General features: G+C 40.1%; 1 protein-coding gene across 1 annotated transcript in view; it reads right to left on the bottom strand.

Moving 5' to 3' along the window:
• LOC308077642 (guanylate-binding protein 1-like) overlaps window positions 1-19,204 on the bottom strand; it is a 34,735-nt gene extending 15,531 nt beyond the window's left edge. The window contains exons 1-3 of the mRNA XM_080418457.1: window positions 18,982-19,204; window positions 17,311-17,516; window positions 8,483-8,610 (exon numbers count right to left, since the gene is read on the bottom strand). Coding sequence (XP_080274583.1) covers window positions 8,483-8,610; window positions 17,311-17,494 — 312 coding nt within the window. The 5' untranslated portion in view covers window positions 17,495-17,516; window positions 18,982-19,204. The remainder of the gene's footprint in view (window positions 1-8,482; window positions 8,611-17,310; window positions 17,517-18,981) is intronic.
• Window positions 19,205-19,590: the final 386 nt, after the last annotated feature.

The raw sequence follows: 19,590 nt of genomic DNA, 5'->3' as shown, positions 1-19,590 counted from the left end.
ATTTAAGGAAGCACAACACTTTGGTGGAGAAATTAAAAAAGTATACAACGTGAAACGCCGACCGATGCGTCTGTGTCAGCGCCTCAATATGCCGTGACTGATTCTGAAGCGGGTCAAACGGTAGATAACTTAACCACCTCCTTTCTACAAACACATTATCTTTACAAATCATTTTATTGAAATGATGGGTCTGACTACATGAGACTTAAACGTTACACAGGCTGCTGGTGAGCAGCATACATGTTGCTGGTGGGTTTAACAACACACTGTGACTAGCAGTGTTAGTCAAATCACTGGTTCTCAACCTGTGTGTCGGGACCCACAAGGCCCAGGGGGGTCCGCACGTATTGCTTTTGTTGGGGGGGGGGGTCCCCAGATGACAGTAAAGTGATCATTTTTTTAAAGACCTTTTTAATACAAAAAAAAGAAGGAAGAAATGAAATATAAAATAGCATTACTGCATGAAAAGTAATCAACAAACAATACTATAGGAAATTGTAATTTGTGAAAATAGCTGATCTACAAGCTCACAACACATCATATCTCGGCATGTTGGGAGTTTGTAGATCGGCTATTTTTACTCTTATAGTGTGACACTCTTGTATGATGAAGTAGGGCAGTGGTTCTCATACTTTTTAATTTCATGGACCCCCAGTTTAATAAGCCACGGACCCCCATTTGATACCTCTTTGCTATCTCTGGGACCCCAATCTATACTAAGAAAGAGTGTACAAATGGAACAATCTCATGGTTAAAGTCATGTAACTCCTCAAGGACCCCTGGGGGTCCCCGGACCCCAGTTTGAGAACCGCTGAAGTAAGGCATTAATTTATGAAAAAAATTAAAATTGAAATATGGAAATACAAGGTTTCGGCCTGACAGCGAAGATATATATATGATTTAATCATTTGCATTTATCCATCAAAACATTATGTTTATTTGTATTTATTCATTTCCTTCACTTGCTGACGTGCTGCTGCGCAACAGGGAAGATATCCGCCAGGCCAGGTGACCCTACCCAGGCCCATGAAATTGATAGGCAGTCTACAGTATAGCCAATTAGAATGAAATCTGCTAAAACTGACTCATACACTAATACAGAACCATATATAGGCAAAATATTGTCTCTGACTCTCTGTCGGTTAGGAAAACTGTTTACCTTTTATTTTAAAACAATTTCAAATGGTGAAAAAAGCCAACCTACGAGCTATAATTATTAAAAATTAAGAAATACTACATTTTAAATAGTGAAAAATACAGAAAATAGGGGAAAATACATAAAATCTCTAATCTGTGATTCTAATGTGATTAATGTGACCCCTACAGTCAGTGAAGTCCAGGGCTGAATGTGACAAATATTGAGACAAATAGGCTATAACCCAATACATAATTTTATGAAATAAATGGGTTATATTTTACAGATACAGTATTCTTGTACTATATTAAAATTAAATCATCCTTAACCTTCAAGTTAAATTCATTATTTCCGTGGACTTAAAAATCATCGTTTCATTTGATGGCCTTCTTTTTGATTGGCCTTTATTACAGGCCCTACCAGCCTGTAGGGGGAGGTAGAGAGTCACATTATAATACCAGCCTGTAGGGGGAGGTAGAGAGTAACATATTATAATACCAGCCTGTAAGGGGAGGTAGAGAGTAAAATTATAATACCAGCCTGTAGGGGGAGGTAGAGAGTAACATTATAATACCAGCCTGTAAGGGGAGGTAGAGTGTAACATTATAATACCAGCCTGTAGGGGGAGGTAGAGAGTCACATTATAATACCAGCCTGTCTACCAGCCTGTAGGGGGAGGTAAAGAGTCACATTATAATACCAGCCTGTAGGGGGAGGTAGAGAGTAACATATTATAATACCAGCCTGTAGGGGGAGGTAGAGAGTAACATAGTATAATACCAGCCTGTAGGGGGAGGTAGAGAGTAACATATTATAATACCAGCCTGTAGGGGGAGGTAGAGAGTAACATATTATAATACCAGCCTGTAGGGGGAGGTAGAGATTAACATAGTATAATACCAGCCTGTAGGGGGAGGTAGAGAGTAACATATTATAATACCAGCCTGTAGGGGGAGGTAGAGAGTAACATATTATAATACCAGCCTGTAGGGGGAGGTAGAGAGTAACATAGTATAATACCAGCCTGTAGGGGGAGGTAGAGAGTAACATATTATAATACCAGCCTGTAGGGGGAGGTAGAGAGTAACATAGTATAATACCAGCCTGTAGGGGGAGGTAAAGAGTAACATATTATAATACCAACCTGTAAGGGGAGGTAGAGAGTAAAATTATAATACCAGCCTGTAGGGGGAGGTAGAGAGTAACATTATAATACCAGCCTGTAAGGGGAGGTAGAGTGTAACATTATAATACCAGCCTGTAGGGGGAGGTAGAGAGTCACATTATAATACCAGCCTGTAGGGGGAGGTAAAGAGTCACATTATAATACCAGCCTGTAGGGGGAGGTAGAGAGTAACATATTATAATACCAGCCTGTAGGGGGAGGTAGAGAGTAACATATTATTATACCAGCCTGTAGGGGGAGGTAGAGAGTAACATATTATAATACCAGCCTGTAGGGGGAGGTAGAGAGTAACATATTATAATACCAGCCTGTAGGGGGAGGTAGAGAGTAACATAGTATAATACCAGCCTGTAGGGGGAGGTAGAGAGTAACATATTATAATACCAGCCTGTAGGGGGAGGTAGAGAGTAACATATTATAATACCTTTGCTCTAAGTGAAACCTGTGTCCAAACCCAATGTTGAATAAATGTGACTAACAATAGCATAATGTAGTCGTGTTTTTCATCAGAATTAATGAATAAATGCAATTATTAACACTATATAAGCATGAGGGGACAGGGAGACAGGGAGAGCAGCTGGCATGGGGGTGAAGACATCAGTCTTAATGTTAAATTCCTCTAAATCAGCGTTAAAAAGGGCCCTTTTTAAATTTTGGGCCCCCAAATTTTTTTTCGCCACAGTTAAAGTCTCACTCTTAGAAATTTCTGAAAGTTGGCAGCCCTGCCAAACAAGTGGCTCAATATTAGCCACATATTCTTGCTAGTCAAAATGATCTCTAAACTACAAAGCATCCATCCATAGTGATCTATCATAAAGATCAGCTGTAGAATGCTGCTCCACGACCCACTGAATGTAACCCGAGTGTGTCGGTCATGGTCATTATCGATTCGTTCAAAAGCACTAGTTCTTTGCCGTGAACGAGCTCGTTCACTTTCTGAAACTGTTACGTTCACGATATCGTGCACGCCCCCATCCCCTCCCCCCGTACACAGGACGGGAGGTACGTGCAACGTAAAAAAAACGCTCCCGCGATGGTGTTTTCTGGTTGCAACCAGACTATAGTAATAGATACTTATTAGTGCAACCAGACTATAGTACTCTACCGACTTAATTCTTCCACTTTATTCTAGATAAACTTTATTTCATCGTGCTTTATCTCCCACAGTTTTTTTTTCCCAATTTCGTGCTGTATGTCAAAATCACCGGCTTCATCGGGAATCCAGGGCTTGTACTTTGCTAAGAGATAGGTTGTATAGTTTAATTGATAGTGATTTATTAGTGCATTAAATGTCCCCATCCACTTTAATGGGAAAATGAAAAAACTCAAATTCAAGTATTTTTTTCTCAGAAACCGTAAGGGCTAGAGTTACAAGACTTGGAGGGGAGGTTCATAATTTAGTGTGAAATTATTAAAAGAAAAATGATATCATTCGGCCACATGGTGGTGCTATAAAAGCCCACTTTACGTTTTGGCCTATAACTCTTGAACTCTTGAAAAAATCTTTACCCCTGGATTCCTTGGGTCATGACGCAACTCCCCATATAGGCCACGCCCATTTGCGTCAGGATAGATTTTCCGCCATTTTGAATTTTCTTCAAAACACTTTTAGCTCCTCCTCCCACATATTTTGTCCAAATTTCACAAAAATTGGTTCACATGATCTCTGGGCCCATGCGATAAACATATCCAAACGGCATTTTGATAGTCCTTACCGTCCGTAAATGGCTTCCAAAGTTAGTGGGAGGGGCCCGTTTTACCAAAAATGCCAGAAATCATGAACGAAACGTCCGGTCAATCCCAAATTTGAATCACATGTCGAGGGTGGTTTACTCAACGAATCCCCAAAAGCAGTTCCACTTTGACCATAGGGGGCGCCACAAATGCACAAAACGTAACCGTTTGATGCAAAAACCTGATTTTTGGGGGGATCAATCCTTTCAAAATGAAATAAAAGCGATCTCAGGAGTGACGTGACAATATGATTGGCCCCTTACATTTGTGGGAGGGGCCTATTTATTTAGTGGGAGGGGCCTATTTCCTAAAATCAAAACGGCACGGATCACGAAGGCGGGATCCGATCGGCACCCGATTCGAATGGCACGTCGCGCGGCCTCCGACGGTATTCCTACCGCCGTATCCCTCGAGTCCCGGCGCCCGCGACCGGCGACCGGCGTCGGCGCAACCACACTTTGCAATTTCCCAGAATTGCGACGCGTCTAGTTTCTTTCGTCCTTTATTATAGATAAACTTTATTTGGATTCGCTATTTCTCCCACAGTTTTTTCTTCCCAATTTCGTGCCATATGTCAAATTGACCGGCTTTACCGGGAATCGTGCGCTTGTACTTTGCTAAGAGATTGGTTACATAGTTTAATTGATATTGATTTATTAGTGCATTACATTTCCCCATCCACTTTAATGGGAAAATGAAAAAAACAACCATTCAAGTATTTTTTTCTCAAAAACTTTAAGGGCTACAGCTACGACACTTGGAGGGGAGGTTCATAGTTTATTGCCAAATTATTTAAAAAATAATTACACCAGTCAGCCACATGGTGGCGCTATAATAGCCCACTTTACGTTTTGGCCTATAACTCTTCAACCGTGGGTCGTAGAAAAATCCCCTGGATTTCTTGGGTCATGACGCAACTCCCTATATAGGCCACGCCCAAAAAATGTAACCGTTTGATGCAAAAACATGATTTTGGGGGGGATCAATCCTTTCAAAATGAAACGTAAGTGATCTTAGGAGTGACGTGACAATACGATTGGCCCGTTACATTTATGGGAGGGGCCTATTTCTTTAGTGGGAGGGGCCTATTTCCTCAAATCAAAACGGCACGTATCGCTAATGCGGGATCCGATCGGCACCGAATTCGAATCGCACGTCGCGCGGCCTCCGACAGTACTCCTCCCGGCGTATCCCTCGAGTCCCGGCGGCCTCGACAGGCGACCCGCAACCCGTCGGTCGCGACCCGCGACTGGCGACCCGCGACCCGCGGTCGCGACCCGCGACCGGCGACCCGCGGCCGACGCATCTAACGCGTCGACGGCCAAGTGGACCAACTAGCAATTGACTCGAAAACGCGTCGACGGCAGTCAAAGAGTTAATACCCGGCGATCAGTCCTGCCATTCCAACTGCAGCGCATAGAGTTATAGCTGCAGCTTCAACAACTTCACAGTAACATAACTCTCCTTCCGGCGGTCGTCCCTTCACAATAAAGTGTCTCCCCTTTACCACCAAATGCACCACATTTTACACTGGTTATTTTTAGCAGGAAATAGGTGTAACTTAACAGTGTGTGTATTTCAGAGCCGTACACGGCTCTGGTGTATTTGTGGGAGAGAGAAAGCGAGCGAGAGATAGAGCCCATAATCTCCCTGGTCTATTAATATTATTTTAATCGTTGTCATTCTTTAAAACTAAAGTAACGAGCCTGTTTTGAAAATGTAAGGAATAAAAAGTACAGATACTTGTGTTAAAATGTAACGAGTAAGTAAAAAGTAGTCAAAAACTACATAAGTTCAGTAACAAAGTATTTGAAGTAACAAAGTACTTGTACTTCGTTACTTCCCATCTCTGCTGTTAGTGTTTATATTTGTTCATGTTCGCTAATTAAAATGTGTTCTGTCGAGGAGATTGGGTCTTCGTGGGTGTGGATCTGACCCACATCCTCTTCCCCCATGATGAAGATGAGCGGGCCCGAGGTCCGCCAGACATGATTGCATCAGAACGGCCTACACCATAACTTCCTCGTATCAATGACTTGCTGTTTCTGACAACATACTGTATGTTATGACCCGTTGCTATGGTGTTAGCTACAATAGGGGACTTTTGGGGAAGCAAGGCCATATTAGGCTTGTCGGATGTAATCAAATTGTATAAATACTGCTGTATAATTCTGTTCGGGGGGTTGGTTGGTAAAGGAGCCTGGTGTGCGTATGAGGTGTCAGAATGTTCCCCCGACTTACGATCGGGCAAGGGACATAGCCTTGTACGGAGCTTCTCCCATATCCCCCCCCCCCCCCCCCCCCCCAATATTCTATTGGGCTCTCTCCTTTTAGATCGTCTTGGTGACCAGACTGTTGTTTGGAGCGATATTTAATTTTGCTGTATTCGGTTAGAATCTTGGCATGCCCATAATCTAGTTAAATAAATAGAGAATTCTGTCAGCTCATTACCGATTGCTGGGTCGCGTTATCTTAGGTAGCCCATGGCATGGTAAGGATGGATATTTTCCAGATTTAACATTCAATCAAGAATTCTAGGCAAGCCCGTATCTTGGTTGAATAAGTTGTCTGGGGATATTTTCTGTCTGTGCCGGGCACCTTATAGATTGAGGACTTGGAGATAGAGCTTTGGGGTCTGTTGTCTGTTTTACCAGAAATGTTACCTTTTCCTTTCATATGTTATACTATTTATTGCCATACCCTGTATTACTTTGAGTTTTAAAATAAAACTCGTTTTTCTACGAGACCAAGTAACCTGTGGGTTCAACTTCCTCACCGTGGACCATGGGTGAGTGTGTGTACGCAGTGTCTATTAATAGAACTAGATATGAGGGCCCTCACATCTAGTTTAACAAATAAAAAACACATCATTACGAAACAAAAAAGCAAAAAAGCAAAAAACTAAAAACATAAAAAAATAAAAAAATAAAAGACACATCATTACGAAATGTGATGTGTTAAATTATCATCGTACCACCATTCGTCATCGTCCAAAAACATTTCGTAACATTTCGATTCTGTCATCCCTTCTAAATAGTCAATTTCCTCCTCATCCTTCAATGGTGTGGCTAACAGTCTGATACTGTCATCATCCTTATTGTCGATCGATTTCTGTGGACTGGAACTTTGCCTTTTGTCAGGACCTTCGGGTTTCAGCTTCTTTGAGGGTGTTCTCGAATAGTGTTCTATCTCTGTGGGCTGTCTGTGGGCTGTCATTCTTTCTAAATAGTCTATGTCCTTGTCGTCTTTTTTAGGAGTCACCTCTCTTCCAAGTCCTTGTGATTGTGAATCACTGGTGCCTTCTGGACTTATCCCCAAATTGTCACAATCCTCTGCATTGAAGTGTCTTTTCTTGGCCTTTTGTTTAATGGTAATTTCCATCCTTACTTCCCCTGCTTTTGAGCAGTTGACCAAATATTTAAAATGATAAGGTAAATCTGAAACCTTGCTCATGTTTAATTATGAAGGACGGCAGCCTTTTGACGGTCTAGTTATAGCTCTGCGGCACGCCTCCTGACAGGAACCAGTAGGCGTGAGCACATTACGCCCGTGCTGGCCTCACTCCACTGGCTACCTGTTCGCTTCAGAATTGATTTTAAAATTCTATTGTTTGTTTTTAAATCCCTGAATGGCTTGGCACCACAGTACCTCTCTGACCTCATAAAGGCCTATACCCCCCCAAGGTCACTGTGGTCTGCCGGCCAGCTAAACCTCGAGGTCACAGTAAAGACCAACTTAAAGACCAGAGGCGACCGAGCCTTTGCTGCCATAGCCCCCACACTATGGAATGCGCTCCCCCCCATGTTAAAAGGGCCCCCACCATTGAGACTTTTAAATCTCGGCTCAGCACAGTCTGAGGCAGGTTTCGGGGCAAATGGAGTTATTGTGTGTTGAGCTGATGGACATATTTCAAAATATGATGGATATATGATCAATATAACATTAGTTATAAAGCTCTAAATATTGATTGATAGATTGAAGTTTTTATTGACAGAAAACATATTCTTGTTGTAGGGCCGAAACCTAGAAATTATGCATTTATGACAAATTATCTAACAACTTTACAGAAATAAAACTGCATTGCTGCCTAAATGCATACAATATACATGATCAATATAGATTACTATACTCATACATACTCATATGAGTGAGAGACAAACACATCTCTTTTTTTCCCCTTCTCCTCTGAAACTCTCACACAAAAAGTGTTTGGTTTAACAATACAGGAGGACAAGGCTCCATTTAGAAAGATAGAAGGTATATTTATAAATGCAATCTGTTCGATAATTATTACGATTATTGTGCTTCAGAATTTAACAGCATGGAGCAGTATCCAAAAGTAACCCTTGTAGGGTAATAATCCTTTAATTATTTGTATAATTACTCATTGTAATGTGGTTTGAACGTGAAACAAAAGAACATCTTACCTTCTCTACGTCTCCCAGTCCCTCTGTATCCAGCAACACCAGAGTATGGTCAGCCTTTTTGGGGTGAGGCACACACCACATCCAGACTCCCTTGGTCTTGGACTGGATGGTGGATCCCAGGGGGAATCCTTGTGGATGGAGTACAAACACAATTATATAAAATTATAATTCAACTACACTGTCTATATAGATTCAGAGTCTGTAAAGGGCAAATAGCAATAATTATAAACTGCAGCTCATCAGTTCGATTCTCTGTACTAATGCTGTGTTCACACCGACGTGAAGCTGGACATAAAAAATAGCAGAAATCCATTTGAATTAGCGTTTTTTGATCAAACTGGGCGTGTCCAAGTACCTGTCACTCAAGTCTCCATGCTGCGGCGGGGAGATCTCCACTTGCTCACCGAGAGCAGAGCAGAGCAGGTCAGAGTGATCTGTTGTGATTTGTAGGTGTCTCGGTGATAAAGGTTATTATAAATTTATGACAGTATGTAGTAACTTTAATATTCGTTTTGTGTGGGTGTGTGCAGTCCACTTCGGCCTCCGGCGTTCATCTACCCAGCTCCGCCCGGTGAGAACCGGGCAAGGGGGACCACGGCGGACCGTGTGACAGTCCGCCCCCAGCCGGCTCTCCTCTCCCCGGGATGAGCTGGTGGAGAGAGGGGCCTCACGGAACATAACCAGTTTTAACTGCTTTCACGACTTGTTGGTCACATATCCTTTTATTTCAGACCATAAATATGCCACGTTCTTGCCAAATCACCATTAATATTACATATACTGTACAGCCGTTATTTAAAAAAATATATTTTTCTTTCGGACACCCCATCTCCATGTCTGCTCCGAGACAAGATTTTACTTTCTTTTTGGCTGAATGAGCTAGTCCCCGCCTACTCAGATCATGCTGTGCTCTGATTGGCTAGAATTGACTGCTCAAAAGGCAAAAAAAAGCAGCTTCAAGGATGAGGTCTGGGGAGAAAAAAGCACGCTTTTCTATTTACGCTTTTAAAAGCTCATCAAAAAATGTAAAAAGCTGATTTGCATAGAGATAACATTGAAAATAAAAGCTGATTCATTGTTCGGTGTGAACACAACATAAAACTGTAAAATTGTATTGCCTCTGTCAAAATAAAATACACATTTTATTTCCAAGTAATTATTGCCTCGATACAAATGTAAGTGACTTAATTGAGGAGTATGTGACAGGCATAGGCAGCTTTTAATTGGAGACTAGAAAGTACTGTTCCTGAAGAAACAGTGTGGGATCGCTAAGAATGTTGATGGTATTGAGTATTGATATTGTTAGTAGTGTTAAAGGTTTGAAAGGTTTAAAGTTCTAAAAGTTTGAATGGTTTGAATGGTTTGAAAGGTTCTAAAGGTTCTAAAGGTTTGAAAGGTTCTAAAGGTTCTAAAGGTTTGAAAGGTTCTAAAGGTTCTATAGGTTTGAAAGGTTATACAGGTTTGAAAGGTTCTAAAGGTTTGAAAGGTTCGAAAGGTTCTAAAGGTTTGAAAGGTTCTAAAGGTTTAAGAGGTTCCAAAGGTTTGAAAGGTTCTAAAGGTTTGAAAGGTTTGAAAGGTTTGAAAGGTTTGAAAGGTCTGAAAGGTCTGAAAGGTTTTAAAGGTTTTAAAGGTTTTAAAGGTTTTAAAGGTTCTAAAGGTTCTAAAGGTTCAAAAGGTTTGAAAGGTTCTAAAGGTTTGAAAGGTCTACGGTTCTAAAGGTTTTGTCGGTGTTGAATAGTGTAAAATGTAGTTTTCTAGGTGGTTGCTAGGGTCTAATTGGTGGTTGCTAGGGTAAAACAGGTGGTTGCTAGGGTAAAACAGGTGGTTGCTAGGGTCTAATAAGCGGTTGCTAGGGTCCAATAGGGGGTTGCTAAGGTCTAATATGCAGTCTATATGGTCTAATATGCGGTTACTATGGTAAAACAGGTGGTTGCTAGGGTAAAACGGTGGTTGCTAGGGTGTGATAGGTGGTTGCTATGGTCTAATATGGTGTTGATAGGGTCTAATAAGCAGTTGCTAGGCTCCACTGTAGCTAGATAGGATTTCCCCATTGAAATGAATGGGATTTTTTTAGCAGTAAAAAGTGAAATATCTCTAAAAGTACAAATTATTTCAAAAATTCAAATGGTAGCCAATATGTCCTAAGTAGGCTGAACGTTATAGAGTTGGAACGGAGTTTCTAGCTAAAAGTATGAATGTCCCCATTGAAATGAATGGGATTTTTTTTAGCAGTAAAAAGTGAAATATCTCTAAAAGTACAAATTATTTCAAAAATTCAAATGGTAGCCGACATGTCCTGAGTAGGCTGAACGTTGAAGAGTTGGAACGGAGTTTGTAGCTAAAAGTATGAAGGACTAGTTAGGGTCCAAAAAACGGGCGGAATATGGTATATAATATTAAATAGTGAAGATAACATTAGTGTGATCGCTTTAGCGATCCCACAATTACAACACGAACATTCTTTGTAAAGACACACAAGTTTTGTAGCCTACATAGCCTTACCCAGCTGATAACTCAGTATACAAGGGTATGCCCTACTACTCACACCATCATAGACCTAGTGACCTTAAGTGATCTCAATATAATTTTCTGCACTCGTAAAATTCATAAAACTGAAGTTAACACAATCATATGCAGAAGAATGAAACACTACTCTAATGAAGCTCTAACAACAGCCCAGGAGAAAATGGACTGGTCCAATGTTTAAAGTGTGCATCGGCTGAGGACGCCTGGTCTTCTTTTAAAGCTGCATTTGTGTCTGTTCTTGATAGCAGAGCACCAATAAAAGCGGTAAGGGTCAAAGCCCATACTGAACCTACTGATGCATGGATGCATAGAAATCCTGAATGCTATCAAACTCAGAAACAAAAGCTACTCTGCAAAAAACAGTAATGTGCAACTGCACACATCTTCTTCTTTTGGTTGCCAATGCGCAACCCCAATGGCACCTTCCCGCGACCCCAAAGTGGGGTCCCGGGAAGGTGCAATGGCACCTTCCCGGGACCCCACTTTGGGGTTGTCAATTGGCAACCAAAAGAAGAAGATTTTTTTGGTCAAGAAACGGTAGGTCGCAGCTCTGGTCGCGACCAGAGCCATTTATTAGAGGGTTACGCCAGCTCCGTTCACTTCATCAGGCCAGCTCTACATAGGTAGCCTTCTATTGGCGAATAGTGACAAAGCCCTGAACAGGAAGTTTATGGACTGGAGTCTATGAGTGTTTGTCACTATTTCGAGTTACAGGAACCACGTGACCGGCGCTATGAGGGAAATTTCCCTCATAATATCGGGTTGTGGTATAAAAAAGTTTGAGAACCCCTGCTCTATATAGATCATATCCATACTCACTGTGAAAACCTAGGGGTTCAAAAAGACCCATTCTCATTTAAACCAGTCAAAACTGAAGATGTGCTAAAAAAAGAAGAAGCTCATCACCCTTCAGCCATTGGCTATGACAACATCCCCACCAAATTCCTCAGAGAGAGATTAATTCACGAACAGATCTACAGCTATCTCGACATGTGTTGAGATAGCTGTACCAACTGCAGTTTGAATTACACTCTGGTTTCAGAACATCCCACTCCACTGACACATGCCTACTGTACTTGACCGACTACATCAAACGCGAGGTAGACTCGGGCAATTACTGCAGCATCGTCATGGTGGACCTCCAAAAGGCGTTTGACACTGTACATCATTCTATTCTACTGAATAAGCTGAAGGCGATTGGTTTTGATAACACATCTGGATGAAATCCTACCTCGAGGGAAGAGAACAAGTGGTTGAAACATTTTTAATGGCTGTCAGCCATTCGCAGTACAACTACAGCCGCCTTGCAAGACATCACTGGTGTTGTAGATAGCCTCAACAGGTAGCTGGGAATTCATTTTTTTTTGTATAATGACAGCTAACAACCATTTTACCTGTCGGTTTCAGCATGATAGGAAACATTAACACTTGTGTTGTCTTCAGGTCAAAAATTACCGGGCAGCATCTGTAACAGCAGGGGGGGGGGAAATGAAATTATCTTTTTTCAACTTGATATTTGATGGCTTTTCCTATAGTGAAAGACGTATGTGGCAATAAAAAAAATAACTGATTGTATTTCCACTGATTCAGTCACATTCCTTGAGCCCTAAAACCTAGAGTTAGACACCAAAACCACCTTTCTAGGTTATAGTCATTGTAGCCATTTAAGCTCCTGGCAGCCAACTTGGACGCCATCTTCAAAATGACATCTTTCCAGAATTTTTCTAGATTTGTAGTATGTTCTTAAGCCTAGAGGTACCAGAATTCTTCTCTATCAATTTATTTGGAGTTAAGTGATTTAAAAAAACATTTTAACCCGTCCAATTTTCATATGGGGCTGTAAGGATTTTTGCCCACATTTTTGCGAGGGGCATGGGAGCTCAATTTGTTACTTAAAGAATTTATTTGGAGTTAAGTGATTTAAAAATATATATTAGCCCATCTAATTTGCATATGGGGCTATAAAACGTTTTGCCCACATTTTTGGGAGGGGCATGGGAGCTCAATTTGTTATTTAACCTTCATAGATGACAAATCCACTGAAAAAAACCTCTCCGCGGTCACGGAACTTCTGGAAATAACCCAACTATTGGTCAGGAGTATGTACCAGAAGCGTAGCCAGCGATGGGCAAGGCGGGCAGTTGCCCGTTCACTATTATGTAGTTATAAATGACTTAAATGTTTGGTCATGGTTTTTAACTATCACTTATACATATTTGATATTTAATAGATGAGCATACATTAAATACTTTTTTCATAGTTTATATTATAAATACTAAGCCAACTATTAACATTTGTGAATGATCTATGAACTAGTTATAAGGGATAGCTATTCCAAAGTATTACCCATACAACTGATGTCTGTGTGAATCTGAAACAGGGTTTTAATGTTAAAGACCTTGAATCAAACAATCTTCCTTGGAAAAACAATCATACATACAATATATAAATAAATAAACAAACAAAATGATGGCACAGATTAGGCCTACTACTGCTGATGACAACAAAGTAATATTAGTTGGACAAATGCCAATGTATCTAGAGTGACTTAAAGTGTATGAGTGGAGTGAAGTTCAGTGCTTTGCTCAAGAATATTATGACAAACAAACAAAAAAAACTAAACAAAAAAGCACTTGGTTATGTTTAGTATCAGACCTGTGATCTTCAGGCTATGACAAGTTTATAGATAAATCATGGGGTGTAAGAGAATGTAGGCTACACAGCGTATTTAAATTTGGGTCAGTTGCACAATGTGTTCTTGATTCAATATGATTCTTGTAAAATAGACCCAGCTCATGAAGTTTGGAAGCCAATTATAGCAAAACGCTATTGAAAAGCTGTTTGATTTGTATTTATCACAAGACACGACAGATAATGTACATTAGAGTCCCTATGTGACCTGTTAATCTTTGCCAAATCACAAATACGCACATCCCATTCACTGTGTCGCTCAATCACTCAACATGACATTTAATACAGGTCGTCCACACCTCAAACTAAATAGCAAACAATCCACAGATGACTTTCAGTCAACATCATTGCTTTGTCTTTAAGTATGAAACACTGTCATGCATGCATGAGGCTGAGGAAAGATCATTATTATAATTAATGTACAAACCTGTTCCCACACCCTGATGTGAAGCCTACCACTGAGCACAAGTATTCATACAATGACAGACAGACAGACAGACAGACAGACAGACAGACAGACAGACAGACAGACAGACAGACAGACAGACAGACAGACAGATTGATGAGGGTAATACTGGTAACAGTGTACCACTACAGGCTTTTTGAGTTCTTTAGTAAACAAGGTATGGGTCACATAGAAGTGAAATAAAATGTCCTCTGTTTCTCTTGGCCGTGTCTGTCAGGTGATCTGGCTGTTCAAATATATTATTGAAGGAATGAATTAACCACTTAAACCCTCTAGTCAACTCAATCTGAGTTGGGTCTGTACTTGGTCCACTCGTTTTTTCCCCTCTACTGTCTTTTCACCAAAAATAGCCGAAAAGCCTAAAAAGAGTGCAGGGTCAGTTGGACACTGTATTCTGATTCATGATTATTTGCTTATTTAATTTTTTTGTAAAATAGATGCCATAATGTTAGGAAGCCAATGATAGCAAAACAATATTGACAAGCTGTTTGATTTGTAATTATCACATGACACAAGAGATCATGTGTACCAAATTGTGTCAATCTAGGAGAAAATTGAAAGGCCGGAACATTCAGTTAGGTTGAAATGGCCGTGGTCTTAAATATAGTAGATGCTTAATGAACTAAATTCACCTTTAACATACATTTAGAGTTTGAATCTATTATATTTGTTATCTTTCTCCATTTTATATCAAAACTGATGATAATCACAGATCATTATTCCCTGGGTTGAGACTTAGGGTCCCTATGTGACCTGTTAATCTTTGCCAAATCACAAACACGAACATCCCATTCAGTGTGTCGCTCAATCACTCAACATGACATTTAATACAGGTCGTCCACACCTCAAACTAAATAGCAAACAATCCACAGATGACTTTCAATCAACATCATTGCTTTGTCTTTAAGAATGAAACACTGTCATGCATGCATGAGGCCGAGGAAAAAAACCTGTTCCCACACCCTGATGTGAAGCCTACTGAGCACAAGTATTCATACAATGACAGGCAGACAGACAGACAGACAGACAGACAGATTGATGAGGGTAATACTGGTAACAGTGTACCACTACAGCAGGGATGGCAAACTCATTTTAGCTCAGGGGCCACATGGAGGAGGGCCAGAGGGCCGGACCGCCGGACCGGTAAAATCATGGCATAATAACTAATAATAACAATAACAACAACTTCAGATAGTTTTCTTTGTTTACTTTACTTAGTCTTAGTTAGTACAAGCACATTCTGAAAATGTAAACTTCACAAATAGGGATGGCCAAATGGAGACATTTTATTAACCGTTTACCGTTAGGCCTTACCGATTAATTAATCGATAACCGTTAAGAACTTTTTTTTTTTTTTTGCCAAAATACATTTTATTTCAAAGGGGCAAGTCTACACAGTTTGTTTTGTGTCTCCAGCAGAGTTTCTAGTGTCTCTATCTCTCTCTGGAAGAGGTTGCACATGAACTCTGCAGCCGCACTGAGGCGCTCCAACACAAACAATACCAATACAAAGACGAGGAAGAAGAAGAGGAAAGTGGAAGTTACGTGTGGTTGCAGGTGTAGACTTGGCCAAAAAACAATAAAAAAAAAATTGGCACAAAAAAAAAAACAGAAATACATTATTTAAAGAAAAAACTAATTTTGCTTTGCAAAATCATCTCGCAGGCCGGATTAAACTAGTTAGCGGGCCTGATCCGGCCCGCGGGCCGTATGTTTGACATCCCTGCACTACAGGCTTTTTGAGTTCTTTAGTAAACAAGGTATGGGTCACATAGAAGTGAAATAAAATGTCCTCTGTTTCTCTTGGCCGTGTCTGTCAGGTGATCTGGCTGTTGAAATATATCATTGAAGGAATGAATTAACCACTTAAACCCTCTAGTCAACTCAATCTGAGTTGGGTCTGTACTTGGTCCATTCGTTTTTCCCCCTCTACTGTCTTTTCACCAAAAATAGCTAAAAAGCCTAAAAAGAGTGCAGGGTCAGTTGGACAATGTATTCTTGATTCATGATTATTATTATTTTTTGTAAAATAGATGCCACAATGTTAGGAAGCCAATGATAGCAAAACAATATTGACAAGCTGTTTGATTTGTAATTATCACATGACACAAGAGATCATGTGTACCAAATTGTGTCAATCTAGGAGAAAATTCAAAGGCCGGAACATTCAGTTAGGCTGAAATGGCCGTGGTCTTAAATATAGTAGATGCTTAATGAAATAAATTCACCTTTAACATACATTAAGAGTTTGAATCTATTATATTTGTTAACTTTCTCCATTTTATATCAAAACTGATGATAATCACAGATCATTATTCCCTGGGTTGAGACTTATAGTCCCTATGTGACCTGTTAATCTTTGCCAAATCACAAACACGCACATCCCATTCAGTGTGTCACTCAATCACTCAACATGACATTTAATACAGGACAAAAGCAGATTGTGCAGGTTGAGATTGAAAACCCCAATGGTGGTTTATAAGGTTAATCTCACCTCATTTCACATCAAGAAATACAACACAAATAGAAAAAAGCTAACTAAAAGCAATTAAGCTAATACTACTACTGCTGTTACTACTACTACTACTACTAACAACTACTACTATAAAAATTGTCAAGAGCAAGCCCGTTGTCTCATGCTGTAGTAGATATAGCACAATCGATGGAGGAGGATGTGGGCTTTTGGTTGCACATGTTTGAACATTATTTGACTTTGTTTGCTGTTGCAATTGCAATTTTGAAATTACTCAATAATCTGTGCAGGACCGTGGACGTCATGTTCACATTTATCTGCCTGTAATGCTGTGTAACCTATTGTTCTTTTTTGAGAATTAATCATTATCTGTAATACCTGTTGTGATCATTTGTGTAATGAAAACCATACGTTAATTGGCTGCTTGCATAGTGTATAATAGTCCTATTATATCCACATTCCTTTTTTCTTGTTGGTGCAATAGCTCATTCTCAATAGACATATACCTCCCACTACATGAGTACAAATACAGTAACTAACCACACTAACTATAAACTAAAATGAATACTCCAAAGCAAGCATTAGTAATCACCTGAGCTATAAGGTTCCATTTTGTGGACTTTGGAACACACATCATTAGTGTACATTTGTCTATATAGTGAACATGCTCACCTTTTCTCTTCCCGGCCAGCTTGTTCATGAGGTAGGATTTCCCGGTACGGTACAGGCCCACTACTGCCACCACGACCACGTGTTGGTCAATCTGCTCTAGGATCGACAGGGCAATGGGGTCGATACACAGTTTACCATCGCTGTCAGTCTTTATCAGACATACTGGCTCCTTCATTGACACCATGATGGTCACTATAGTAGAGATACTACAACAAACAGAGAGGAGACATAAGGATAATACACTGCTACATAATGCTTAGAGGGGTATGACACACTAGTTTTATTTAGTAGTTTGTTTTCTGGTTCAGTTTAAAAACTACAGCAGAGCAACATGAAAAAAAAGATGGCCGGCTGCATAAGGCTGACCTTATACACAGTGATTTAAGCAACACAGCTACAGGGCTGACCTTAAGCAAACTGTGATTTAAGCAACACAGCTGCTGCTAATCAAATATGTGTTAGATTTAGGTTGACTACCGTCTATGTGTATTCACCCGCATAGCTCTGGGCACACCTAGTAATTTGATTAGATGCAGCAGCCTTGCTTACTAGCCTGCCATGTTTTGAATTCAGTCTTGAATTGAAATATTAAAACTAAACTAAACTAAACTAAACTAAACTAGCAAAAGCAAAGCAAAGCAAAGCAAAGCAAAGCAAAGCAAAGCAAAGCAAGGAGCACAGTTCCAATTGTTAATATTTGTAGACGTAATAGTAGTAAGTATTAGTACTACTATTAGGTTTTGTTTACTGTTAAATAAACAAAACCACTTCGCTACTCGCCGAAACAAAGGCTGTTTTGTGTTGTTGAAAGTCTATTCTCGGAGGTGGGAAGCCTGTTTATTTTATTGCAGTTGGAGCCCTCGCAGGGCAGTGGAATTCTCTGTCTATGAGCAGAGCCGAGTGCCTGGCAGGGCGTTAGAGAGAACTCGCTAACGCTCTGGACCAGGGCTACCCCCACAAGAAAAAACTCCTATATCTTCAAGTATCCAAAGTATGCAAATATGACATCATCTATGCTGTCTAGATGAAGTACAAAGTACATTTGTCAAAATGTTTAGATAAATGAATACTTTGAAATCCACCATTACATGCAACACATCAGACTTATCTCACTCACGTTCATATTAGGGCAGCACTCTCAGGAGATAGAGCCTTGCCCTTGGTGTCTAAGGTTGTACATTTAAGCTCTTAATAAACATGTTACAAGTAACATGTTATAAACATGTAAACAAACAACTATTCAGGCATTGGGCCTTTGACTTGCTATTTTTCCTGCTGTGCAGCAGCTATAATTTACCAACTAAAACAAGTAGGCCACTCTTGAATTACCTGAATATAACTCAAATGGATTAAAATTAAATTGGAAACAAAATATTCCTGGGATTACAGCAGTGGTGCGTTCTATCGTGTTACGCTATATACGTGTGACCTGCAGAAAATCTTCGTAGCCAAACGTCGCCCTCTACTAACCGTTTCATCCATTGAAAATGTGCTAGCGTATCTCCACGACCACACAAATGTCGTGCAGGAGAATGATTATCGTATCCCTCCGAAAAAACCTAGAGGACACCACTGGATTACAGTAACACACAATGTGCGTGTAATGCAATAGATGCCCCATAATAGTTTATTTATGAGTTAATTTCAAATGAAAAGAGGATAAAGACTTACCAGAGCAGATCACAAAGACGTTGTAGATTTTCTTTTTCTTTTTCTAACAGTCTGAGGTTATTAACGGTCTGAGTTTTCTAAAGTGAACTACACTTCTACTTGCCTAGCTTGTACAGAATACAATGTGCCCGTGTCTCAGGGGAGACGAGTCAAATGCAGATGACTGAGACAAAGCAGGTGCAGTTGAGTTAATATGAATTAAACAAGGCACAAGAGAACTAAGGAATTGAGCTGGTATAAATACACAGAGGAGATAGTGAGCAGCAGGTATGAAGGAATGCAGGGTGGCTGGATCTGATTGCTTGAGGGGAAATGAGGTGAGGTGACTGTAATGTGGCAAAGACTGACGTCTATCAAACATTGTTTGATAGACAGTTTTATCTGAAAATTAGACAATGAAAAAGACAATATATACAACATACAGTACAATGACTTAATAAACCCAATAAACATCCTCCAGGCATGAGGCATCTAGGTAAGTATTTCACGTATCCCTTCTTGTCTCCTTTTTTCAAAATCTCTTTATTAAAATGTTCTCAGATCCCATATCCTATTTCTTTCAAAAGTAGAATAACAGAATTATTAAAGCAGATATAACATAAGTTCTGA

The sequence above is a fragment of the Gymnoscopelus braueri genome, assembly GCF_963280865.1.
Source record: "Gymnoscopelus braueri genome assembly, chromosome: 21".
Classification (NCBI taxonomy): domain Eukaryota; kingdom Metazoa; phylum Chordata; class Actinopteri; order Myctophiformes; family Myctophidae; genus Gymnoscopelus; species Gymnoscopelus braueri.
Note: the sequence above shows the minus strand (reverse complement) of the source record. Positions and strands in the feature narration are given on the sequence as shown.